The sequence below is a fragment of the Rhinatrema bivittatum genome, unplaced genomic scaffold (genome assembly GCF_901001135.1).
Source record: "Rhinatrema bivittatum unplaced genomic scaffold, aRhiBiv1.1, whole genome shotgun sequence".
In the NCBI taxonomy this organism is placed as follows: Eukaryota; Metazoa; Chordata; class Amphibia; order Gymnophiona; family Rhinatrematidae; genus Rhinatrema; species Rhinatrema bivittatum.
The window spans coordinates 484,859-512,101 of record NW_021820356.1 but is presented as its reverse complement, the minus strand read 5'-3'; the positions used below and the strand labels follow the sequence as shown (position 1 = coordinate 512,101).

The window sequence follows — 27,243 nt, the reverse complement described above, 5'->3', positions numbered from 1 at the left end:
CAAGCCCTAACCCCCACAGGCAAGGAAAACACCCACACCCAACACACAGTAATTAAATGTATATCCATTCAATAGCCTTTATGCTATATCTATCAAGTTATCAGCCATGATGTTCTCCTTAACACCTAATTTTTTTAACATACTAACAGTCTCAGATTCACCATATATGTATATATAACATATTACCCATGCTATTGCTACAGATACACCCTACATCAAATGTTATTTGTTTATGATTGCAAATGTTTATTATTACTACCATCATTTTTAATCATGTTATGTTACTCCTCACGTTACTGTTTCTAATTGTTCTCTGTACAAACAAAAGGAAATGCTTGACTTCCTGCACCTTTAAGTTGTATGTAAACCAATGTGATATGCCAATCTAACACAGATAAATAAAAAACAAACATGGGGACAACAGACACAGAGAAATCCTGCTGCACCAACAGTATGTCCTACCAGCTGCTTGAGGAAGAGAATACTGGCTTTTTCTGGGCAACATCACAGTAATAGTGATGACATCATAGAGAAACATGGGTTCTCTGCCTTCATCTGCTGGCAGGGGTGGGAGGGCAGCATGAAACAACCCATTTGTGTGGACTGGTTTCACAGAATAAGGAAGAAGATGGAAAATAAAATTGCCATGCAGTCAGGAGAAACTACTTACCTGATAATTTCCTTTCCTCTAAGGAATGCAAGCCAATCCCCACAAGTGGGTTAGGCACCTCTACCAGCAGATGGACACAGAGTTAGAGCTGTTAGACCTTTAATCTGTTTAAATGTGTTGTGTTTGATTATTTTAACTTATGTATGTATATTTGTAAACCGCCTAGACGGACATGTAAATGTCTTATTGTTTGCGATATATAAACATTTTTAAATAAATGACATCAGGGATATATAGCTGTGCCCTGAAATCAGCTCGCCACTATTCTCTGGAAAAGCCAAAACTGTGGACAAATTATACTTGAAAATGATTAATAATCAACCACACATACTTCCAACCAAGAGAGATCACTGAGCTCCCACAAAAAAAAAAACACGAACATTTACTAAGCTAACACTCTGCATTTCTGCACCTAAAGGGTAAACCAAAAGCAAAAATCAGCAGCATAGGATGAGTCAGGGATTGGCCTGCCTTCCTTAGAGGAAAGGAAATTCAGTTAAGTAATAAAGCAGAATTGCTTACCTATAACAGGTGTCCTCCTAGGAAAGCAGTATGTTAGTCCTCACATGGGATACATCATCAGATGGAGCACAGCACAGAAAAGTTATGTCAAAGTTTCTAGAACTTTGACTGGGCATACTGAGCATGCCCAGTATATCCTATACCACACATCCACGCAGTGTCCCCTCTTCAGTTTCATAACAGTATTATGTTAAAAAAAATTAAACCCAGTTCTGAGGGGTGGTGGGCAGGTTTTGTGAGGTCTAACATCCTGCTATCCTCTGAGAACACATGTTACAGATAAGCAATTCTGCTTTATCCTAGGACAAGGACTGTAGTCCTCACCAAGATCACCCAGAGACACCAGTGGAGGGCCCCTGCCCAGGCCCGGAACTGGCAACACCAGCCACAGCACCAAGGGCCTCGACGGTGCTGCGGGCTGCAACAGGCCTTCCTCCTCTGAGGAACCAACAATGGGGATCGCGGTATCATTGCACCCCCGGGCATCTACAGTGGCTGCGTAGGGAGGACATCAAGGACATTGAGGCGCTCCAGCAGCAGTGCCAACATCGAGGGCGCAGGCTCCAGCACTGGTGGAAGAACCGGTGGGGCCAGCAGCTCATTGCCCTGCAGGGCTCCAACAACAACCAGTTGCACCCTGCGTTCCAACTCCTCCTAGAAATCCACTGAAGACAGGTCGTACGAGGAGAGGGAGGCGTCACCAAATCTCCCTCAGAGCCCCAAGGGGATTCGTGCCTGGCACCAGTGAGTAATGCCTGGGACTCCTGAATTCGATGCCTCTTCTCTGCGGGGTCACTTCGGGGGCATCACAGCAGGCGCCAGTGCCAACCTGAGCCTAGTACCGTGTGTAGACAGAGACCAATGGCGATGTTTCCTGGACTTCCCACAGTGTTTGGGAAGACTTCTTTCCCCGGTACAGAGGAGGAAGGAGATAATCCCAACATCCTGGAGCATGAAGACACCAACGACAGCCGATCCATCGAGGGCCCCAGTGGAGGGGTGGACAGAAGGCTCGGTGTCCATTGGCTCCCCTCGGCCTCTTGGCATCTATGCCCACAACGCCGGAGCCTAGGGTTCAGACTTCTTCGAACCAAAGAGCTTCTCCATTTTATCCAGAGAAGAAACCAGCCCTTGGGGGTCATTTGGTCACAAAACGACACCCCCCCCCCCCCCGAATGTTGTGCAATGCCCCTAGGCAGAGGATACACACATCGTGTGGATCTGTGAGGGACATGGATTGAGGGGACTGGGGGCACCGACGAAACCAACACCATTTCCAAAAAGCCCAGAGAGCAGTGAATGACCAGCAGGGAATCGACCACACAGGAGAAAAACTTACCGCACCACTCAAGTAACTAAGCCAGGAGAATGGAAAAGGACCGGCCCAGGAATGAAAGGAATCTGCCAGGAAAAAGCTTCACACAGAGAAAAAAAAAAAAAAAGCATGAGCTTCACAACTGCGAGACAACAGCTCCACAGAAAAGAAGAGACTGGAGAGGGAACCCCATGTGGATGCATGCTCAGTGTTCTAGTCAAAGTTCCAAAAACTTTGACACAAGTTTTCCATGCCAGGCTCCATCTGGTGGTGTCACCCATGTGCGAGGACTGCTTGTCTAGGAGAAATCCGTGTGCTCTGCTTCCGTCTGCTAGTAGGGTGACAACCCACCTATTTGTACTGCTGTAGCATGATGAAATGGAATGACTGATTACCAATGAAGATTATTCCAGGCCTTCACACATTTTTCTTGGTCTAGGAGCCAGTGAACCATTTCAACCTCTCCAAAATCATCTTAAGACTTGTAGGGGAGGGGGGAGAAGGGTAAGAGTTTTCCCTCCAACGTCTGCCAGAGCTGCTTCAAGGCCTGATTTAAGACTGTTTTCTTGTTTTCTCTTAAGAGGAAAAAGCTAACATGAAACACTGCAGTTTCACCTATTGCCATAATAAGGTTTCCACTTTTCCCTTCTTGACAACCCTCAACATCCAACCCCTTTCTCCTCATGCCAAACAGCCCCACCATGTGCCAGCCGTCCGACCCCTTCATTTCCCAACCCGTTTAGAGTCAGCCTGTCACCTTTAGCTAGGGTGAGTCTGCCAAGCCTGCATGGTTGCCTGCTGTCCCGCTCTAGGAACCATGTTAACACTCAATGAGTTTGAGCTGCACAGTGTATGAAATGCTATACTTCTCAGTCAGTTCGTGCAATATGTGGCTCACTCACTGAGCACCACTGTTCTGGAGGCATGCAGATTTAGCAGCAGCTACTGAAATTTGGGACAGGTAAAATCACAAGAGCCACAGCACACTTCAAAGGCATCATGGCAATCTATTACCAAAGATTTGCTGAGGCCTGGGTTATTTCACAGACACCTCTTAGGCAGTGATGTTTTGCAGACAAGCACAAAAGAAAAAAAACACACACACTCTGGGAGCAGTTGAAAAAAGTTCAAATATACTTACATTTGCAATAAACACTGTGCTGCCAAGTCTCCCAGTCCTTAGAGCATGGATGATTTCATTTGGAATGTTAGGGTTATTGAGGATACTGGGGGGAATGTTGACTCCAGGTCCAAGAGGTCCTGGGCCTGGCCCCAGTCCCATTCCCATTGGTCCTCCCATGGGGCCAGGCCCTCCCATTGGACCCATGGGGCCCATAGGACCAGGACCTCCCATGAAACCCATTGGGCCAGGACCTCCCATGCTGTTCATCATTTTTTGTACTGCTCTTCTAGCATGTTCTCCTTCAGGATCCTAGAAAAACAAAAGAAATAAATACATGATAAATGACAGGATTAAGTGATGAGAAAAGGCACCTAATGTGTATTGAGCTTCTATGCAAAGGTCATATACCAGTACTGAGGCCAAGCCACCATTTATCTTGTGCAGAACAAGGTCTCAAAGGAAAAAAAATTAGGACAGAACCGTTTCACAGAGGGTACTGTCACAGTGAGAGCAGAGGTGGGGGGAAAAATAAAATCTGCAAAAGGTTAAGTTTTCACACTAACATTATGAAAACTAACCAAAGAGCAAAGACATACCATGACCAATAAAGCACTAGGAGCAACACAATGCACACTTAGAAACCTGAGTAACAAATCCCAGAATGCAGAGAAGCAGGGTTACAAAAGAAAGAAATGGACAGGGCTGAGCAGTATCATTGGTACTAATCAAGAGTAAGGCGGCAGGAACAAAACATTCAAACTAAGAATGTAAATACTGTTTAAAAACAGTTTTCCTAACCCTGTCCTGGAGGCACTCTTATCTAACCTTGGTTTCAGGATACCCATAATGAGAATGCCTGAGATGGATTTGCATACACTGGAGACCTAGTGTATGCAATTCATGCATATTCAGTGAGGCAATCCTGATAACCCAACTTTATGTGCCTTCAGGAATGTTTACAGCTGTGAGGCAAAGGGGCTCTGATCACATCCCCAGGTGCCCGTGCATTACTTAGCTAGATAATAGCAGCCCAGCTTGCAATGTGGAAAGACCCGGATAACTGGCTACTGACTATGCTAAGACTTTACTCACCATTTAATCAGTTAACTATTTAACACTCCTGATTTAAACTGGAAGAGAAACTGCATGAAGTTTTGGGAAGATTACTGAACTAAGGGGGGGCGGGGTGCACCAATAGAATATAGGGGCATATTTTACATCAAACCTGCACCAAAATTCAGCCCCTAAAACTGTCAAACAACTACTTGTTCCATTAAGACAGTGCAACAGCTTTGATATAAGCGGCTTCTCAAAACAAAGCAGCCCCTTAAAAGATGCTTACAAATGGAGAAATTACTTACCTGATAATTTCGTTTTCCTTAGTGTAGACAAATGGACTCAGGACCAATAGGTATAGTGTACTCGTGCTAGCAGTTGGAGACGGATCAGATTTCAATCTGACGTCAGCCCTAGTACATATACCCCTGCAGGAAGCTCTGCTCATCAGTATTCTCTTTGAAAAGCAACTGTGGATGTGTGTGTGTTTGGATAACTTGGTTAACGTAATTAACTTGAACTGGTTGATGTGGTTATAGCTGGAGAATGCCAGTGCACTCAACCGAGAAACGCCAACACCCAGTAGGGTATGGGTGTATTAGAGGGAAGCTTGGCTTACCCGTGTGTCTTGCTCTCGGGGATTGTCACCTGAGGTTTCAGTGTTTGTCGGCAGCCATGGGCGGGATGCTGAGTCCATCTGTCTACACTAATGAAAACGAAATCATCAGGTAAGTAATTTCTCCATTTCCTAGCATGTAGCAGATGAACTCAGGACCAATGGGATGTACAAAAGCTACTCCCGATCCAGGTGGGAGGCTGCCCATGGCCCACTTAGTAGTGCCCTTGCGAATGCTGTGTCCTCCTGAGCCTGAACATCCTGGAGGTGGTGTGAATGGAGGACCATGACGCCGCCCTGCAGATCTCTGCGGGTGACAGCATCTTGGTTTCCGCCCAGGGCACTGCATGGACTCTAGTGGAATGGGTCTTGACTTGTAGAGGTGGAGGCCTGCCTGCTCTACATAGGCCGCCTTGATAACTTCGATCCAGCGGTTGCCAGTGAGGCAGTTTCCTCTGGTTTCTTCCCACTGTGAAGGATGAATAGGTGGTCTGTCTTCCGTACAGATTCCGACCTTTCAAGGTATCAGACTAGGAGTCTGCCGACGTTAAGATGGCGAAGGCGGCGAGATTCTTCCAAGTCCTTATGCTCGTCTGGCGATGGCAGCGAGAAACCACTTTTGGGAGGAAGGAGGGGACAGTGCGTAGCTGTATGGATCCCGGAGTGAACCTGAGGAACGGTTCGACAGGATAGTGCATGAAGCTCAGAGATGCGACAGGCCAAACAGACTGCCACTAGGAATGCAGTCTTCAATGTTAGTAGTCTGAGGGACCGACCCACAGGTGGGTCTGAAGGAGGCTCCTGCTAGGACGTCTAGGACTAGACAAATTCCATAAAGGTACCGGCCACTTCAGGGATGGTCGGATCTGTTTGACCCTTTTCAGGAAGCGGGAGACGTTTGGGTGAGAGACTAGGCTGCTGTCCTCCACCTTGGCTCTGTAGCAGGCCAACGCAGCCACCTGCACCTTGATGGAGTTGAGACAACCCCTTCTGTAAGCCGTTCTGCAGGAATTCCAGGATCATGGGGATTTTGACTGTCCGGAGGATGTTGTGGTCTTCACACCAGGCTTCGAATATTCTCCATATTCATATGTAGGTTAGAGATGTGGAAAACTTGCATGCTCAGAGCAGAGTGTCAATCACCTCCCCCGAGTATCTGCTCTTCTTCAGGTGAGTCTTCGTGGAGGATCGGGCCTTGTTGGAGTAGATCCCGGTGTAGAGCGAGAGGACTCCCCGTCAGTAGTCTTCACATGTCTGCGTACCACGGCATTCTTGGCCAGTCCGGAGCCATTGGAAGCACTGGTCCCCTGTGGTGTTCTATATTGCAGATGATCCTGCCCAGTAGCTGCCACGGAGGGAAGGCGTATAGCAGGATTTCCTGTGGCTAGGCCTGGACGAGGGCATCGATCTCTTGGGATTGTGGTTCCCGTCTGCGAATGAAGAAGTTGGGAACTTGGGCATTGGACCGGGTTGCCGACAGCCTCCATTCCCTGGGTCTAGACTTTCTCTGCTGAGGTAAATCGCAGTGACATTGTCTTTTCCTACGATGTGGACGGCCGAGTTCTCTTGTAGGTTTGAATCCGCCCACGCCATTAGGAAATCTATTTCCAGGGGCACGTGTTGGCTTCTGGTTCCTCCTTGGCAGTTGATGTAGGCAACTGTTGTGGCGTTGTCAGACTTGACTGATGGATTTGCCCAGGAGTCTGTGACTGAAGCGTAGGCAGACTAGTCTGACTGCCCGTGCTTCCAGTCGGTTGATTTTCCATCCCGACTCTTCCTTGTCCCATTGCCCCATGGCAGTCAGTTCCTGGCAGTGGGCTCCCCACCTTCATAGGCTCGCATCCGTGGTGAGCAGGATCCAGGTCGGCAGGGATAGCCTTACTCCCTTGCTCAGATGATCTTCTTGTAGCAACCATTGTAGCTGGGTTTGAACTTCCTCCGGGAGCTGGAGGCGAACGGAGTAGTTCTGGAACATCGGATTCCATTGTGACAGAAGGGAACACTGTGTGTGTTTGTGTGTGTGGGGGGGGGGGGGCGCGGCATGTGAGCTCTTGCCCATGGAACCACTTCCAGTGAGGATGTCATGACACCTTGGGGCGAAGACTGCTGAACAGGTTTCGCAATTTGTTCATCAGTTTTGTCCTCCTTGGAGGAGTCAGAATGTCTGACGTCTAACCAGACTCCCAGGTAATTCCAGAGATTGGGAGGGTTGCAGACAGCTCGTTTGTGTTGACCACCCACCCGAGGTTCTGCAGTAGAGAGTTTTGACTCTGGTCACCTGATGACTCCTTTGGGGGATTTTGCCCTGATCAGCCAATAGTCCAGATATGGGTGTATGAGGATTCCTTCTTTCCTCAGTGTCGCCACCACTACAACCATGATGTACACCAGGAAGTGTCCTCTTTTTTTTTGAGAATTATATGCCTTGAAGGGCAGAAGACCTGTGCAAGTGATTTCTCCAAAACTCCACACCATGAAATGCAGAAAGGAGTGGAGAGGCGGCAGCAGTGTTCTCCCGTCCTGGGTAAGAAGCCGTGGGCTGGCGGCCCAAGGAAGTGCGCTGTGGATCATTAGGTGTAGTGAGTAAACCACACTATAGTTGTCGTGGCCATATGGCGGGATGAGGTACAGAACCGCTCGGTCTTGTATGCATCTCTGGATTGCCCGAGAGATGAGTGGTATCGGAGGGGATGCAAAGAGTAGTTTGTGTGATCCATTGATGAGAAAGGCACCTGGAGAGAGTCCAGCGGGCTCGGAGAAACAGTAAAAGTTTATCATCATCTCGTTCTCTATTGCAAAGAGATCGACTGTAGGTAGACGCCAAACTGAGAAACTGCTTGAGTTACCTTTGGAGTCAGGTGTCATTCATTGGGGGGCGAAGAATTCTACAGAGAGTTCACTCTTGAATTGAGAATGTCGGGAAATAAGTGGCTTGAAGAGAGATGGATCTCTGGTGGGCCCTCTTCAGAATCTGAACTGCCTCGCAGCAGAGGTTTCATGCACCGGATTTTCCTTTCTGGTGTATAGTTATCAGTGTGAATCATGACTAGTTTCCTATGTGGGAAGTCCTTGTAGGCGCAAAAAGGCATGTGTATCTCCTTCAGCTTCAGAAGGTTTGGTGTGGTGTACACTCGCATGAAGTGCATGGAGCTTGTGTTTGTAATTCGTTGAAATGAACTGCCCATTCTATAGGGGGCCAAAATGAATGTATCAAACATACAAAATTTATTTAAACACACCACCCATATATAAACCTGTATAGACAATAAAAACTAAGCTAGCACACTCACACATTCACACCCACAAAATAAAAAATATGTCTTTTTGAGATACAACATACAAGTATAATCTCTTACTGCTAATGCATTTCACATGTTTCTTCTTCATAAATACTCAAAAAATACATATATCATGTGTTTCTACAATTTTTTGAACTGGGATGTTTAATTCTGAATGTCAGACAAAAGTAGATACAAGATCTCTTCCCTTTAAACGTTGCGAGGTGATTCCGCCTTCAATTCCTTTATACCGCTATTACAAAACACACCGACCTGTGCTCTCAAGAAAACATATTGTCCAGACCGGAAGTGACGTACCAAGTCGTCACTCGGGAATATCTAAGGACACACCGCGGTATATGCAGTGTTTGAACTGATGGCCTCAGTGCATTGAAAACATGGTGTTGGATGGAGTTTACAAGAAGTTTTTGAAGTGAAACATATGTATGATTCAGATTGAGTGCGGCAGCATATTTAGAATAGATGAATCATAACGGTCCCTGAGGAAGCCCCTTTTGTGAGGGGTGAAACGAAGAGATCTTGTATCTACTTTTGTCGGACATTCAGAATTAAACATCCCAGTTCAAAAAATTGTAGAAACACATGATATATGTATTTTTTGAGTATTTATGAAGAAGAAACATATGTGAAATGCATTAGCAGTAAGAGATTATACTTGTATGTTGTATCTCAAAAAGACATTTTTTATTTTGTGGGTGTGTATGTGTGAGTGTGCTAGCTTAGTTTTTATTGTCTATACAGGTTTATATATGGGTGGTGTGTTTAAATAAATTTTGTATGTTTGATACATTCATTTTGGCTCTCTAATATGTGTAATTTTATGACAAGATTATAGAGAGTTGTATTCAAGTACCCTTTGTGTAATTACATTCTATAGGGGGAGCATCTGTGGTGAGCATCACATGATGTCGAAAGGTAACAGAGGCGAGCCAGTCGATAGTGTGAACGGAGTAGCCACCATTGTAGGTCCCTGTCTATGTTGCTGGTGAAGGAATGGGGTGGTCAATGAATGAAGAGAATGAGTTCATTGGTCTTTGAGACCTTTTGTACATGGTGCACATGTGGAACTATGCAATGGCTGCCAACATGTATCCTAGAATAGGTAGGACTTGGCGAATAGGTATTGTGGCACTGAGACACAAAGTTATAAATAGTATAGAGAACGCGAAGCTCTCGGGTGAGGTAGGAAAGTCCTGTCTTGGATTGTGGCAATGTAGGTTCTCATGAAATGCAAAGATTGGAATGGTTCCAGCTTTCAAAGGTGATCAGTATTCTCCGACAGTCTAATCAAGAAATCGTGTTGAATTGGAGGATAGCAGGAGCAATTGTCGAGATAAGAAATATTTGTAGCCCTTGTCAATGAGGGTGCACCTTTGTTACTGTTCTGCCTCTGTTGAAACTCCTGGGCAGAAGTAAGTTCGAATGGACGACCTTGTATTAGAAGTGATGGTTGTCCGCCTAGAAAAAACGAGGGAAACTCTAGGAACTAGGGTGCATGGACATGTGAGCATATGCCCTCTTTTTTTGTAGTTCTTAAAGGAGATGTCCCTGGCTAGGTGACAAGTGGGAATCGATGCAATGCGATTCTAGGCTTGAAGACAAGTGGGCAATATTCATCCGAGATGTTACAATGTCAGTCTTATGATCATAAAAGAAAAACAGACTGGGTTTTTCTTTTTTTATATATATGTTGAGGATTCAGCAGGTGCTGCGGCTGGCAAGGCCTCCTCCATGCATGGCACAGAGCTCTCTCAGACTAGCGAAGTCTTTTAGCTAGGTGCTCCCTCCCTCCTGTACCATGACAGGATTACCTTAGGCGCCTCAGTCAAAATTTTTCCGCGCAACAGAGTGCACGGAGCTCTCTTCTCACAATCCACTAAAAACTCTAACACATCAAAAATTGAAGGAAGGAAAATAAATTTACTTCACATGACCTGCCCTCACAGGACCGTTCAAAACGTCTCGGGGCACCCCCCCTACCAGCGATCCGGTACCTAAACTCCAATCTCCTCGGCCTCCCCGGTTTCCCTGGCCAGTATCAAGTGGAGTCGGTGGGGGGGGGGGGGGCGGCACACATCTACTCACTGGCATCGCAGGCGCACTGAGACTTCCTCAGGAGCCCCCTATTGGGCCGTTGCCCTCTCTTTTTCTACCTCCTCAGTAGTCTCCCGTTTTTCAGCGGGTCCAGCACAGAGTTGAGCCCCTGGGACACCGATGCAGGGGGGCAGGAAGTGCGCCGCTGCGCTAAAGGAGCGTCTGTACCAACGCAGGTGCAGGGGCGCCCCGAGCTGTTGATGGAGCCCATCAATGCAGGGGTCGGCGCACTGAGCCATAAATGCGGGTGCGATCTCACGGGCCCATCGGACCATCAACGCGTCGGGCCATCGATGGTGCCCTCCAAGATAGTCGGGCGATGAATCAGCGTTACCAATTCGTCGTAGCCCACCTGCAGGCTTTGGCCACCCCACAGAACAGAACATGGCCACGCGCACTGGATGACATACAGGCACTGAGCACCCCAACCATTGGTGTGGCGCCGGATGCGCCGCAGCACAAGACCTGGCACAGGATGCACCATGGCATAGACGCGGTTGCCATCAAGCTTGGGCATCAGCGCAAGCGCAGAATGCGCAAAGAGCATATGCGAAGGCACTGGGGCATGCATACTGTTCTGAGCACCAACCGCCTGATGTAATCAGGGTGTTTCGCTGCCTTAAAGAAAAAAAAAAGCCACAGATGCAGCCATGAACGCGCCGCAGTGCCCAAGCGACAGATTACGTCGCAGCTACAAGCGAGGCCATCGGAAGGAGGAGCGCATGCCTACTCACCGCTGGATCTTGCAAATGGGCAGTAACAAAATCGGCAGCTGATCGCAGACACTGGACCGCTTCAAGCTCCCCGTCAGTGGAATACTGGGTATTCAGGGGCTTTGTTGCCGTGTCTACTAAACCAGTGGCCCTACTATACAAAACAGTTGACGGCCTTGACGTGGGTGTCCTATGATGCTCTTTGGTGGGTTTTTCTCTAACATTTCTTAGCATTGGCTTGGAGTGCAATCAGGGATTCTCCTTTCCATCACTCAGTGGTGGTTCATTCAGCAATGTAGACTGCTCGTACATCCAAGCCACACCACCGACAATGAGTCACTGGATGACTTTCCAAAAAAAAAACAAAAAAAAAACAAAACAGGGAAACATAGGCATTTAGTCTGCAATACTCAAGGCCTCCCGTTGCACTATCGTGCATATCTTTTCATAATCTACGGGGGCCGCATCTCCAGCAAGCTTCGATAGTCGCCACTTTCCTCGAGGACGGTTGGAGGCACTTTCTGTGGTCCATTTCTGAAGGCTTGCTGTCTCATCTGAGACTTCAGAAATTGCCCAGACATCTTTCATGGTTGCATTCTACCGCCATAAGACGATGTTCCTGACTTATGGAAACCTTTACCAAGTATTCCAGGAATTTTACTCCAGCATCAGTTCACCGATCCATTCAAAAGGCTTAAGCCTCAGCTCAAAGCTGAGGATTAAAAAAAAAAAAAAAAAACACACAAACTTAAGCCTCATTCCTAATGTAAGCCTCTGTCTTGCCCACCATCAAGAAAACAAACTAATCAACAGGTATCACGTCAGCGTGCTGTGACGCCTTGCCAGCCACAGCACCCGCTGAATCCTCGACATATATAAAAAAAAAAAAGCAAAGCCCAGTCTGTTTTTCTTTATGATCATAAGACAGATATCGTAACATCTCGGATGAATATTGCCCACTTGTCTTCAAGCCTAGAATCGCATTGCATCGACTCCCACTTGTCACCTAGCCAGGGACATCTCCTATAACTACAAAAAAAGAAAAGGAGGGCATATGCTCACATGTCCATGCACCCTAGTTCCTAGGGTTTCCCTCATTTTTTCTAGGCGGACAACCATCACTTCCAATACAAGGTCGTCCATTCGAACTTACTTCTGCCCAGGAGTTTCAACAGAGGCAGAATAGTAACAAAGGTGCACCCTCGTTGTCAAGGGCTACAAATATTTCCTCTCTCGATGTCTGCTCATTCTATCCTCCAATCCACCACGATTTCTTGATTAGACAGTCTGAGAATACTGATCACCTTCGAAAGCTAGAACCATTCCAATCTTTGCATTTCATGAGAGCCTACGTCGCCACAATCCAAGACAGGGCTTTCCTGCCTCACCCGAGAGCTTTGCGTTCTCTATACTATTTATAACTTTGTGTCACAGTGCCACAATACCAGCTCGCCAAGTCCTACCTATTCTAGGATACATGTTGGCAGCCATTGCACAGTTCCACATGTGCACCGTCTACAAAGGGGTCTCAAACACCAATGAACTCATTCTCTTCATTCATTGACCACCCCATTCCTTCACTAGCAACATAGACAGGGACCTACAATGGTGGCTACTCCCGTTCACACTATCGACAGGCTCGCCTCTCCTACCCTTCGACATCATGTGATGCTCACCACAGATGCACCACCCCATAGAATGGGCAGTTCATTTCAACTAATTACAAACACAAGCTGCATGCACTTGTGCGAGTGTACACTACACTAAACCTTCTGAAACTCAAGGAGATACACACGCCTTTTTGCGCCTACAAGGACTTCCCACATAGGAAGCTAGTCATGATTCACACAGATAACTATACATCAGAAAGGAAAATCCAGTGCATGAAACCTTTGCTGCAAGGCAGTTCAGATTCTGGAGAGGGCCCACCAGAGATCCATCTCTCTACAAGCCACTTATTTCCTGACATTCTCAATTCAAGAGTGAAATCTGTAGAATTCTTCACCCCCATGAATGATACCTGACTCCAAAGGTAACTCAAGCAGTTTCTCAGTTTGGAGTCTACCTACAGTCGATCTCTTTGCAATAGAGAATGAGATGATAAACTTTTACTGTTTCTCCGAGCCTGCTGGACTCGCTCCAGACGCCTTTCTCATCGATGGATCACACAAACTACTCTTTGCATCCCCTCCGATATCGCTCATCTCTCATGCAATCCAGAGATGCATACAAGACCGAGCGGCTCTGTACCTCATCCCGCCATATGGCCAGACAACCATAGTGTGGTTTACTCACTACACCTAATGATCCATAGCCCACTTCCTCGGGCCACCAGCCCACAGCTTCTTACCCAGGACAGGAGAACACTGCTGCCACCTCTCCACTCCTTCCTGCATTTCATGGTGTGGAGTTTTGGAGGAATCACTTGCACAGGTCTTCTGCCCTTCAAGGCATATAGTTCTCAAAAAAAAAAAAAAAAAAAAAAAAAAAGGGCAACTAGCCTCAGTTTTTCAGACAAAATGGTCACGCTACACTTCCTGGTGTACATTAAGGTGTCTCGACCCATTCGTTTACCGCCTGAACAGCTTCTCCCCTGTCACCAAATGGGGAGCCTGTTTCATGTCCTTCCTTAGTATCCAGATTCATAAAAGGAGTACCACAACTACGTCCACCTTGGCATAAGCCAAGGGTGCCGTGACACATTTATGTACTTCTCGATCAACTGATGTTTTCACCTTTGGATACTTATTACCTGCACTGCGTCTCATGGAAGGTTTTTTTGTTTGCTTCCGCAAGTAGAATGAGTGAGTTCCAAGCTTTGGTCCACTTCCCTTCTATCTTCAATTTCACCACGACAAGGTGACCTTGCGCATTCACCAGAAATTTCGGCCAACGCCTATTTCCAGTTTTTTCCACATTTCCCAGATCGTCACCTTGCCACCATTCCTCCAAGACCTGGGGCAAATGCCAAGGACAAGGTGTCACGCACCTGGGATTGCAGCCATGCGCTAGCATATTGCAGAGCGCACTGTCACCCAATCGACCTTCACACCTGTTTCTTTCTCTCAAACACAAAAGGGTGTCCAGTGACAAAGGGAATTCAGCTGCTTATCTACGTGAAAAAGCCATGAAGCTCAGCTCTCTCTTGAACATGGAGGTTAAACCACCAGCATAATTTCTGTTTCATATCTCCGGAAACGTACTATGGTTGTTAAAGGTTTGAATTATTTCATTCTATTGACATCACAGCCCCACTGCAGGGGACTGATACAGAGGCAGGTTAGTGGAACTACATGAATGGATGCCACTCTATAGCCTGAAACAATCGAATTGCTCTGGCTGTCTAATGCTGCAAGCCCAGTAGGTTGTGAATGAGCATAGCACTCACTCATTCTGATAGTAGAAAAGCTCTCCTGCAATGAATGTATCCATGCCCTAATACAATTTTTATCTTGAGGAGATGGATTGAAGGAGTGCTTAAACAGGTGACTTCAGTAGATGTAACCTTTGATCCCCAAATTTACCTTCTTTCAGCCTATCCCACGTCATGGGCGCTGAATCTGAGAGCCCTTATTAACCAAATTTTGTGTGTGGCTAGACAGATGATTGCTATCCATTGGCAACAGATATCAGCACCACCGGCAGACTACGTGATACAACGGCTATGGACCGTTCATTACTGGTATTACTTGACAGCCATTCAGACCAACACAGGAGAAACATTTTCAAGTTTGGGAGCCGTTTTTGCGATGGTATAATCATCTATAACTAAGTGCAGTATCAGGTGATATTCAAGAACTTAAGCTGTGTTGTACTTCTCCATCAGCCTGAGGAGACTGATGCCTTTTGACCATCTTTACTATACCATATCTTGCTATGCCCTGGACAACATCTGTTACTATATTAGGGTTCTTGCCAGCTTTTTACGACCATGTACATAAACTGGATGCCAGATCTCTCAATACTTGTACGAGCCTGCTCAGAGTCGAATCGTGTTACGAAGAAGAGGGAGGGGGATGGGGAGAGATGGGGGTAAAATACTGTTAGCGGATTGGTGTGCTGTTGGTTTATGGAATGATAACCTATGTTGTATTGTGATATTGTGTTATGTGAAAATTGGTATTATTGTATACATTAATGCCATTGTGAATAAAAAACTTTTAAAAAAAAGTTAATCTCTAGACTACTTCTCAAGATTCACCAGAATACCCAACTTCTCCAGAAGCTGACATCTTTTGCAGAGAGACTAAAACCCTCTCATGAGCTGGCTGTGAACATAAGAACATAAAATATGACATACTGGGTCTGATCATCAAGCCCAGTATCCTGTCTCCAACAGTGGCCAATCCAAGTCACAAGGACCTGGCAAGTACCCAAACACTAAATAGATCCCATGTTGAAGCAGCTCACGAGGAAATGTCCAAATGGGAATTCCCACACATGCTCAGTAGAGCTAAAAGCTCTACCAACAAGAAGAGATGAGTCCATTTGGTGCTGTCAGATAATGTCAGCAACACTTGATTAATTCGGCCTAATCGACAGAAAAGGTACACTTTTCACAAGAAAAAAAGTAGCAATGTTGCGCAACTACTCCCTGCAGCATTGACCCACCAACTCTACAGAAGTTCCCCCTTTAAAAACTGGCTTGTAGGCCCACAACTACAAATCACCCCCAGAGTTGCAAGCACCATGGAGAGTCACTAGAGAATATGAACAGATGAAACCATTCAAAAGGTTACCGAGAGCAATTCTCGCAGCTCCTCAGATTTCTGCTTTGGATGAGCAAGACATCAGTAGATGCAAGGAGAAAAAAAAAGGCTCCTGTAGCAGAAGCCCCTTCCTGTCTTGAAATCTGGAGGATTTTGGTTGCCACTGGCAACAAGGCAATTTTTGGAGCCCTTAAAAAAAAAAAAATCATTTTTTTTTAAAACCCAGCACCATCTTCATGTTCACATGGGTAGTTTGTTTACAAAAGTAGAAGAGTGTGGCAGAACAGCTGGCCCCCATAACATTGAGAAGATTTCCTCATAGGGGATAAAAATCAAAAAGAAGTGTGACATGTGGCATAACGCCCAACCTCAAGAGGCTTACAATCTAGAAGACAACAGCAACAAGCAAGAAACCCAGGAGACAAGTAAAAGGAGGATACCTGTGTTTAATATCCTTTTACTACCTTACCTATAGCCTATATGCTGTAATATTTACAATTTTTGCTGTAACATGCTTTGAACGCCTCAGCTGAAAAAGCGCAACACGATAAAATATAAAACTGTTGCAATATGAAAGCACAAGAAATACAGGGAAATGAAGATGAGAACAATACCGAGACAAGAAGAAAAGCACTTGAAAAAAAGAAAAAAGGGAATGGGCAAATAAAGGAGGAGAGAAAAATAAGAATATGTTGGCAGAAAAAAACCACTTGATCCACCCAGTCTGCCAGTTTGTGCCTGCCTACCATGCAGTCACATTGTGCAATCTGTCCTCTTCCCTCTACCTCCCCACAATCTTGTCCCATGCAGGCTTGAATTTTGCCATAGTTTTGACTCCTATCACCTCTGCTGGAGGTCTGTACCAGGTGTCCCATCACTCCCCACAGGTAAATAGTCTCACTTTCCTTTGAGCCTCCCTACCTTCAGCATCGTGACCCAGTCCTTGAATTTTTCAATCTACAATAAATTCTACAAGAACTGCTCCAAGGCAAGTTCCATTTTTTTTTTGTTGTATGTAAAATTAAACTTCAGATTATGTTCCTCAAGTATGAATGAATTAAAATGTAAGCCAACATATTTCTTTATCTGGAGTCACCTATTTGGTAATTTAATCGTCTATTATTGTTTCTATAGCATTTACAGATGTAAGCAGCACTAGCCAAATTCAGCAATAAACACTACTAAATTTTCAGCATGCCAGTCAGCCCTGAAAAATGGGGTTTTCCTCCCTACCAGCAGATGAAGGCAGACATCACTGTTTTCCATTATAAGGAAAACAGGAGGTAATGCTAGTTGTAAGAATCCAATATCCTTCTGACATAGGATCAGGCTCCATCAAAGAGTAATTCAAAATCCTATTCAACCAGAAAACTGAGACATGTTTTCCTGCAACCTTCCACAAAGGCAAAAGGAAGGAACAGAAAGGGTAAGGAACAGAAAGGACCAAGGCCCTTAACGAAACAAGAACAGCCGGAAAAATACAATCTCGCTTCCCGAGAAAGGAAGTCAACAGGTAAGGAAGTTTCTCTTGTATGGGACAATGCAACCTGAGCACGCACACTAACACCTACTGATCGGACATTTGCTGGGTCCACTCCCTGAAAAACTCCCTCAGACGATCCCCAACAGGAGTCAGGAGAGGGTGAACCCAAGGGACTTCAGGTGGTGGCCTACTGGCCCCTTCTAAGGACCAATGTCAATCTCTCAAACCAGAAAAGGTAGCAGACGAGACTACCAGGCCAGAACTGCCTTGAGGCTCAAAACTGCTTCCGACCTACTGGCCCTTGTCCTCCCGCAAATACTCAAATGTGATCCAGATCCTCCCCAAACAGCAATCTGCCCTTAAAGGGCATTTTCCCCAGCAAGTTTTAGACCAATTACACAGCCACAGAAGCCGGCACACATTGACTGACATGGCCACTGAGGGGAATTCCATCCCAAGTCATTAGTGAGTCCACCAAGAAAGCTGCAATGGACTCCATCCTAGCCACTTCTTCGCTCTCTGGAAGTTGCTGGATCCAGCGTAAGAAAGCCCAGACCACCAAAGTAAAAAAGATGGATATCAACCACCAACCTCAACAAAATAAAGTGATTTCTCAGAGGAGGCTCCACCTTCCTATCCTGCGGATTCTTGAGACATCCCTTTCCACAGGAATAATGGTATGCCTGGTCACAATAGAGACACGATTTGTGGGCGCTCTGAACCTAGAAAAACTTCTCTCCAGCTTTGGTGCAGAGCGGGTACAGGTGTTTAACCCCTCTCAAGCCACACTCCCAATCAACCAACATCATCTCCTTGACGTCTGGGTGGAACGCGAAAGCATCAGTTTTCAGCTTCTCCTTAATGATTAAGACCCAATCAGGTAGGCCCATCTTGTCCCAGCAAAAGAGACAGACCACAGAATCATCTTCAGAACAAGAGGAAACATCTCCTTCCACAGATGCCAAACTGTTGCCATCCCTGGGGGTCCTCCAGTGCTTCGATTGTCAGCAGTACGCTCTCTTGGCCGGAATCTGGGGAGAATAACACGGCCAAGAGACCCCTGCGTCTGGCCCTGCCCCCATCCTGGAGAAGGTGCAAAAGGCCTTGTGGAAGAAGTGAAAATATTCCTCTTCCTATGGCTGCAGGAACCCTGACATGCTAACCCTTGACAACCACGCCATGGTCTATCGGTCCTGCTGTGCTTCCCCCCCCCCCACCCCACACACACAAAAACTGCAGGAGTATAGGTGGAGAGAGGAGCAAGGCCCAGTGCAAGTGCAAACAGGGAAGGAAAGGCACAAAAAACCCTCTAGAGCAGGAAGCAGAGAGGGAAATTTATCTGTGGAGCAGGATCCCACCCTTTTTTTTGTGCTCTCGGCTCAAGCTCAACCCAAAACCCCAAAAAGGAGCTGGCAGCTGGACCTTGGGCTCGCGCTGCTAGCAGACAAACCAGTGGCCTGGCCCTGGGGTCTGATTAGAGATCCATTGTCTTGCTGCTGCACCATCCTAGTCCTATCATCTGCTGGAAGCAGAAAATACTGGCTTCCTGCTGCTAGCACCGCCTCCTAAGTAGTGGCTGTGATGTCACAGTGGAAAACATTGTCTGCATCCATCTGCTGGTAGGGGGAACCAAACCATGTCAGGGCTGGACTGGTTTAGCAGGATGATATTGAAATAATGCTTTTGTTCATATTCGTTACCTGCCTTTCTGAATAAGAAATTCACCTGGCTCGAATCACTGTACAGCAATAAATAGAAACAAGTTACTAAAAACATTCAAAAGTACAGTAAAGTATTTACCCAAAGACCAGCCAGAATCTTATGGGGGGGGAATAAATCGCAATCCTTAATTATAAAAGAAAAACCTTAATTATCTGAAAATTGAATTGCTTCATGAGCTGTTACATGGAAAATTCCCATTATCTGAATTTTTTTCTAATCAGAATACTTCCATTATGCACTGCAGAGAAAAACCCATCATCTGGAATGGCCTTGATCCAGGCCATTCTGGATGATCTATCATACATGAAGCCAAGTTTTGGGGGTTTTTTACCTGACATTTTTTTTTTTTACAAATGAAATTCGCTAGCTCTTACTTCTTTAGCTTTCAGAGGTCTTCCATTGAGCATATACTTGTTTAGAACTTCTGCAGCCTTTTTCATATTGTCTTCTTGTTTAAATTCGACAACCCTGGAAAAGGAAATAAGTTTTATAAGTTAATACTGAATTTCTGCTATTTACAAAAACATTAGGATATTTAAAAAATATATAAATACTTACGCGCATCCCTGAGTGTGCAGAAACCAGGCAGAGGAAGGGGAGGAAAAAGAAAAAAATAAATACAAAGTAAAACACAAAGTACTTTAACCACCTTAAAGTCACAGGACAATGATTTTTTTTTTTTTTACACAAGTGTCTATCCTAATATCTGAGAAACAACCAATGTGTATCAGCTGCATAAACTAGTTTAATCCCATACAGTATTATCCGCACCATCAATTACACTTCAAAATCCTCCCCAGGTCACCTTCTCTACCTGTACCAGCTTTTCTAGTCTGACTCACCTCTGTTCTCTTGTACACACACAGAAAAGCCCTACACTTATAGCAGTATAGTAAACTCAGGTCTTAACAAAAGGTTTATTATAGATTGCGTCACACCGAGTAGTAACATTTTCAGTTGCTGCTGCTCTGCCCACTGAACTTCAATGAAAATCCACTAGTAAGGTCTTATAGAATAAAAAAACAAGCTTCCTACACAAATACACATCACATAAAAATTCTGCTAAAAAGTTCCATGCCAAATCCAGCAGGCAACAGCTCCAATTTCAGTTTGCAATCACCTATAACAAAAGAAAAATATTCCTGTCTGAAAAGCCCTCCCCCAAAAATATATTCTATGCCAAACATTACTTCCATGAAGCACCCACACAACTACCTTCCTGAACTCATTCCACACCACCATAATTATATTTGACATGTAGTAAATCCACAGAAGTAGTTATTCTCTCAAACACTTACCCTTGACTTTCCTTCAGCGTCCATTAAGAGCTCCACGTATGTTACCTCACCAACTACAAATCAGATTCCAGACGACATATATACCAAGGGAGAAAAGCCAAGAAAACAATGGGAATTTAGAACAATCATCAACCTTGCATGGAGCCTGAGCCCTATAAGAAAGCCCAGAATCACTCCATGTTCCCTAAACCACCAACTGGGCATTACAGGTGTGCAGTAATCTCAGAAAACATGCTAACAATATGCCATCGATTCTTCTCTCACCAAGGCAAGCCGATGACAAGTTTCCTACCAATCTTAAATTGCTCAACCACCAATCACTAAAATGCAAAACACACCAAAATGGCTGCTGAGCTGGAAGCAAGAGCAAATATGTTTTAAATATATTTTCTACAGTACAAGAGTATTAGTTTATCTAAACTGCCAACTCAATTTCACCAATGAGCAAATTATGAGAAACTTTTATAAAAATTCATTTCCATGATTTTGATTAGAATTCATCAACTCCCAGCCACCTCCAGAAATGGAGCAGTGCTTCCCAACTTTGAGGTCCATAGACCCCTAGTGGTCTGTGAGATTATCATGGGGCCCTGTTAGAAGGGAGGCAATGAAAACGCAGCTGCTGTCCTCACCTCTGAGGTGCTTTGCTCTAAGGCTGCTACTGGCCCATCCCACTTAGTCCTGGGGGAATTCTGCGCTACTGCGGAACGCAGAATTTGTGCAGAGTTCTCCCTTCCCGCAGAATCCAGTGCTGCTGAATGCTTCTCCCTTCCAAATGCTGTGCTGGAAGAGGAAGCAAAACCAGAAGCATTGCAGCATGAGCGAGGCTCACACTGCACAAAGAGCAGAATCACAGCATGGGTGCACGCATGGAGAGCAGAGGCATCGCAGGTGAGGTTCCCGCATGCAGAGTAGAGGCTGCGTGGCACAGCCAAGGTTAGCAAGCTGCACTGTGAAAAGGCCAGAACCCTACAATTGTGGGGGGGGGGGGGGGGGGGGGGAGACACACGGACGAATACAGGGACCCACAGGGAGGGAGAGGTAGGAGGAAGAGTGAGGGGGAGAGAGGTATGAGGAGAAAGCAGGTGAATGCCGACAGGAGCAGAGGCCAAGGGGGATTAATATTTCCATTTGTTCTGAGCTAGAGGTCTGCAACCCTCGGCATGTGTGCCCTGGCACTGGACAGCTGAGCAGACTGACTTTGGACAACACAGAGGTTGTGTTTAATCAAACATCTCCTGCTGCATGTGAGGCTTGGAGCTACCTTTCTGATTCAGGTAGCAGTGGTGGTCATGGTCTGCTCAGCTGTCCAGTGTCCTGGGTTGCTGACCCTGGCCTACAGCAGGTGGAGATGTGAATCTTATGTTATTATGTTCTGTTACTGTTTACCTCATGAAAATACTGGATCGCATTTATGAATAAACGGTTTTTATTGAGCAGAAACAAAACACCACCCGACCTGTGTGAACACTTCCACAGCCCAGGGATACATAAATGGAACAATATTACTCTTGCTCATTTACATTTCCCCTGGGACCCTGCCACTCCCTGCAGTTTCCTCTACCCCCCCCCCCCCTCCTGGATTTACGATGGTTTGGGTACCACTGGGTTTTCATTAGGGGCCTTGTGATACATTTTGATAACTTTGGCCTCGACTAAGTCTGGCCATATTCAAATCCAATCTAAAAGGTGAAATTACTTACCTGATAATTTCTTCTCTAATAGTCAGACCAAGCCATACCAGTGGTGTTAAACATGCCTACAAGCAGATGGAGACAGATCAACAAGCTCACTGATATCACTCTTTATATATATCTCTCCATACTGATACCAGCCTGCAAATATTCCTGTAATAAGCTGAGGACAAGCTCAATAATATCAATAATCCAACCTTAATCTGTTCAAGTGATCTATATTTTTTCCTTTTAAAAACCAATGAACTTCCAGTGCCTGAAGTCGCTAATGACCTTGTCCTATCTTAAAAGATGTTTCCCCATGTCTAAAAGATGAAGGAACATCTAAGTCCTCAGAATCCACCTGGCTGCTACATTAAGGCAATTTGAATCTGTCCTGTTTTAATATCTGAAACTGTATAATGTACAAATCTGAACACTTCCATTTGTAATCAATAAGGAAAGCTCCCTGCAAGACAGTGCTCGGAACTCAAGATAACCTACGAACAAACAGCAATTAGGAAGACAGTCTTCCACATGCGGAGCCTTAATGATATAGCCATAACAGGAGCAACTGTGGCCCTGCTAAAGGACCAAACAATCTAGATCCCAAGGCAGAATCGTAACCCGGCACAGATGTCTAATATGCTTAATGCCTCTCCAGAATCGAGAGACAACTGGATGAGACCTTGACCTAATCTTGTAGACAACCTCTATAGCAGGAGAGTAGCTACCTACACCGTAATGTCTTAAGACCAAACTCTTAGTCAGACCTTCATGTAAACATTCCAGAAGCCCTGGAATTGGCCTTTCCAAGGAACGAACACACTGATGCCCAGAGAACCAAGCTTAAAAAAAACAAACCACAAACAAAGAAAGGAAGTTGAGAATTTCTTAAGTCTTCAAGAGAAGTCATCTTCTCCACTAAACATGCCTTGCAAGTGCCAAAACGTAAATCAAACTATGTCGTCATGAAACCTAGAACCCTGGAAAGGGCTCCTTGTGAGATGGGATCCTCAAGAGGGCTGTCCTATCTACTACAGGTGACAACACCTGCACTGAGCCACCAATATCTCTAGATCTGGCTATTCTGCAACTGTTTGAAGCAATCCACCTATCAAAAACCAAGGGTAAAACACCTCTCCTCCCATCAGCCACTCTTGAACCAGGGCACAAATCCCTGATGAACAATCCTCATGCAGCTGCAAAATATGCACCCCTTCACATTGTGGCTGCCTGCCACAAAATATCAAGACTAGCAGGGCCCAACTGGTATCAATTCGATCAAAGCCCTATTAGAGAGAGACTAGTCTATGACATACTTGCAGTAATCCACTCGAACATTGTATGTACCTGCGAAGTGATGTCCAGACAAAACCAGCAAAATCCTTTTCTGCCAAAGGGAAAAGCAGAACGGAGGACTCTGGGTTCCCCCTTGATTCATGCAGAAGGTGAGGAGGGCTAGCCATATCATCCTGATGGAACTGCATGTTTTGTCAGGTGTCCATTGTCACAAAGCAAACAGCTCCCTCCCTCCCCCAACTGACTTCTGATGTTATGACCCAGGCTAGTGACACAAAACACTTCTGAGTCCAAGGCTTTTCAGCTAGCCTCCAATTCAAGTTCTTACCTTGTTGCTTCCAGTTGCACAGAACAATCTTGGGATCTAGAATTCCAACTGAAAGGCAAGGCCCTTTTCAGAGGATGCTTAAACACCTCCTTATGAGATAAGGGGCCACTGCTATGAATCCGAGAATCTGGAGGCAAGAACCTCCAGTCAGGTTCCTAATTGACTTCAAAAATTCAGAAGTAGCCAGCTACTCCTAAACTCTTCTTGTACTGCTGCTAGTCCTGAACTCTTGTCTGTTAGCCACACGTGTCCTATCTACATATTGCAGCAAGCACCCAACTACTCCAGCGTTTAAGACATATGAGGATTTCTTAGGGAACGACTGAATCTAATCCAGATCCAGTGACAACTGGTCACCACTGAAAAGCAAAATAGTCTCCTGAATGACTGTAGCGCAGTGTCTCTATTTTCCCTCTTAAATCTGTGCAGGACTAGGGTAGATGCCTGGTCCACCTTAATTCCCCTAAAGAGAGCTCTGTGGGCATGGTCCATCATGAGAAGAATGAGACTTGGGACCCAGGTGGGTTAGTCAGACCAGATCCTGGTCTCTAGGAGGAAGGCAGCTCCTGCATAATAATGCTGTCCAAACACTGAGTTGTAAAGAAGCTGTACTAAAAACCGTAATGAATACACTGTTCTGAAAATAAGGCAGTCTGTTTGCTGTAATTACCCAAATAAAGATAGACGTGCTTTTAACAGACTGGAGTCAGACTAAGTTTGTGCCTCCAGGCCTGAGGGATCACTGCTCAGCCCTACATATGGTGTCATGCTTGGGATTTTTTTTCTAAAGCACCACACAGCGAAAAAACCCAAAGCCTTCAGAAGGAAGGAAGAAAAAAGTGTATGTGTGTGTGTGAGTGAGTGAGTGTGTAGCCTAAGAGTTTGGAAACTAGGCAGCCTGCAGAAGAGAAAAACTGTGTAAATTGAAGAGATTTGTGAAGAGGACCTGTGGTTCTAAAACAAGGTACAGAACCCAGGAGGGCTGCGACTCAAAGTGCAGAGACCTGTGAAAGGGTGTGGCTCAGAAAGCAGCACTGAAAAGAAAAAAAGAATCCAGTTTAAAGGTTTCAGACAGAGAGGAAACTCATCCGTTTGGTTGCAGGGACAACTAGAACGTAGCAGGTTTAAACCGGCAAGAGAAATTCTGTTGGAGATAGTTAGGGAATAAACAATAAGTTAAATAAATTAAATCTAAAAAGTTTTCATATACCCCTAATATGATTAAATTAATCCATCTGAGCCGTTTACAATAGAACATACATAAAATTTAAATTATATAAAAGTAAAAAACAAACAGTAATAAAAGGGGTTGTACATAAAAACATTAGCTAAAATAGTGGAATCATAAAATGACATTTAAAAGATTAGAGTTGAATAACTTAGTTAAGGAATAAGAGGGGGGTGCTGGTTATGCAGACTTTTTTTTTTTTGGAAAAGAAAAGGGGAGTGTAATAGTGGTTCAGCAAGGCTGCACCTAGCAGTGAGTGTGTAGCCCTGGAAAAGCTATCAGAGTGTGCTGGGAGTGCCCTGAATAGAACAGTGCGGGGCCCTAGTTCAGGGAACGAGCTGTAAAGACCACCTGAAGTGGAGCAATCAGGGTACTGCAGCAACAGGTACAGGTGAAGCAAAAGCAGCCAAAGGGCCGGAAGGAATAGCTATGTATTTCTGTGTAGTGGGAGTTTCCCAATCCCAAGAACCGGGTCAGAGGGAGAACCTGAGGCTTGAGGTTTGGCAGCTGAAAAGGCCAGCCAGAATAATGGAAGCCACTCCCAGGAGTCTAGGCCAGGCAAGAGAGTGAATCCCTAGACTAGCTGGACAAGGAGTGCCACCAGTTCCTGAAGGAACTGGATGAGTTGCTGGCAGAGATATCCCATGAGGTGACTGAATGGAGGCAACAGTCTTGAGATTGGCGCTACAAGAGATCCTGAAGACGACCCTGTAGTTTGCCCAAACATACCGGGAGTCCAGAAACTGCTCCCATGGAAAGCCCAGAGAAAGGGGCCGTGAAGAACCCTGAGAAGGGTCACAGAGAGCCCTGGGGTGGGAAACAGACTGCCCAAGGAGGAGGCAGTATTGAGAAGTCTTAAGTTGGCATTACAGGCGGTCCCGAGGACAACCCTGTAGGGTGCCCAAACACTACCGGGAGCCAAGAAACAACTCCCTTGAGAAGCCCAGTGAGAAATAGCCTGGAAAGTCAAGCAAGAGATGCCATGGAGTGCCCAGTGAGAGCAACAATGAAGATCCTGAAGAGAGAAGTGGTGGAGAACCCAGAGTGTGGCACTGCAGAATCCCAAGCAAGCGAAGCTGCAAAGAAGCGGCCAGAGAGCACCGCAAGGATACAAGAGAAACCAAAGGAGGCACTACAGCCAGTCCAAAAGGTTTGGGGGTGGGAAAGAATTCGAACCTGGAGCCAGCAAGGGACTTGGTTAAAGCACTGGGGTTGCATACTACAGAGGGTGGTGTCTATAGTGCTGTCTAGGGTAGATGTAGGTGAGCATAGCCCTAGAACCCAGACCTCAAAGCCTAACTGGTGGAAGGCCAGATAAGAGGGGCTGGGAATGTGAAGCACTTCCCTGGATGGGATCCAGGGGGAGCAAAAATGTTCGGACCAACTGATCCAAGCTTTTTTTTTTTGGGGGGGGGGGGGGGGGGGGGGGGGTTAATGTGACTCACTGCCCTTATTTTCCCCCTTAAACCTGTGCGGGAACCAGGCGGGGAGGAATAAGAGTTGGAGCCCAGGTGGATTAGTCAAACCAGGCCTCCAAGAGGAAACGCAGCTACTACAGAATAATGTTGCCCAAACACTAAGCTGTGAGTACTGAGGAAAGCAGTTTTAAACTGTAATGAGAGTATACTGTTCAGAAGATAAGACTATCTAATGTTTGCTTGTTGTAGTTACCAAAATAAAGATAGAAGTACTTTAACAGGCCTGAGAGATTATTGCTCAGCCCCACAAGGACATCACCCATATCTAGATAAGGGTGTACCCAAAATATCTTTTTTGCACAGCACCACAGCATCTACCAGAAACAGCTTAAAAAAGGAGGATATTATTAGGGCTGGCACAAACATTCAGATCCTGAACAGAAAAATGGTGACCCGGTACTACCACCCTCAGAAAGCACTGATGATCCATCCAGATAGGATATGAAGATAAGCTCCCGCCAGGGCCAGAAAGACCAAAAATCACCTGACGTGCTATAACCACCAATCCCAAAGCTTCCACCCTGAAGTGAATCACCAAGACTTGTTTCAGGTGCAGCACATGTGGAAGGATTCATCTATTTGACCTTATTCCAATTTTTGTTTTTGAACCACAA

The 27,243-nt window shown here is 45.6% G+C and overlaps 1 protein-coding gene across 2 annotated transcripts in view; it reads right to left on the bottom strand.

The window, feature by feature from the left end:
* The window catches only part of HNRNPM (heterogeneous nuclear ribonucleoprotein M), a 143,254-nt gene that overhangs the window by 104,294 nt on the left and 11,717 nt on the right, over positions 1-27,243 (bottom strand). Inside the window, exons 3-6 of one of the 2 annotated variants that reach the window (XM_029585990.1) lie at positions 20,621-20,673; positions 19,881-19,888; positions 19,697-19,790; positions 3,649-3,939 (exon numbers count right to left, since the gene is read on the bottom strand). In XM_029585990.1, the coding sequence (XP_029441850.1) occupies positions 3,649-3,939; positions 19,697-19,790; positions 19,881-19,888; positions 20,621-20,673 (446 nt within the window). The remainder of the gene's footprint in view (positions 1-3,648; positions 3,940-19,696; positions 19,791-19,880; positions 19,889-20,620; positions 20,674-27,243) is intronic. The other variant, XM_029585991.1, reaches the window with a different exon arrangement.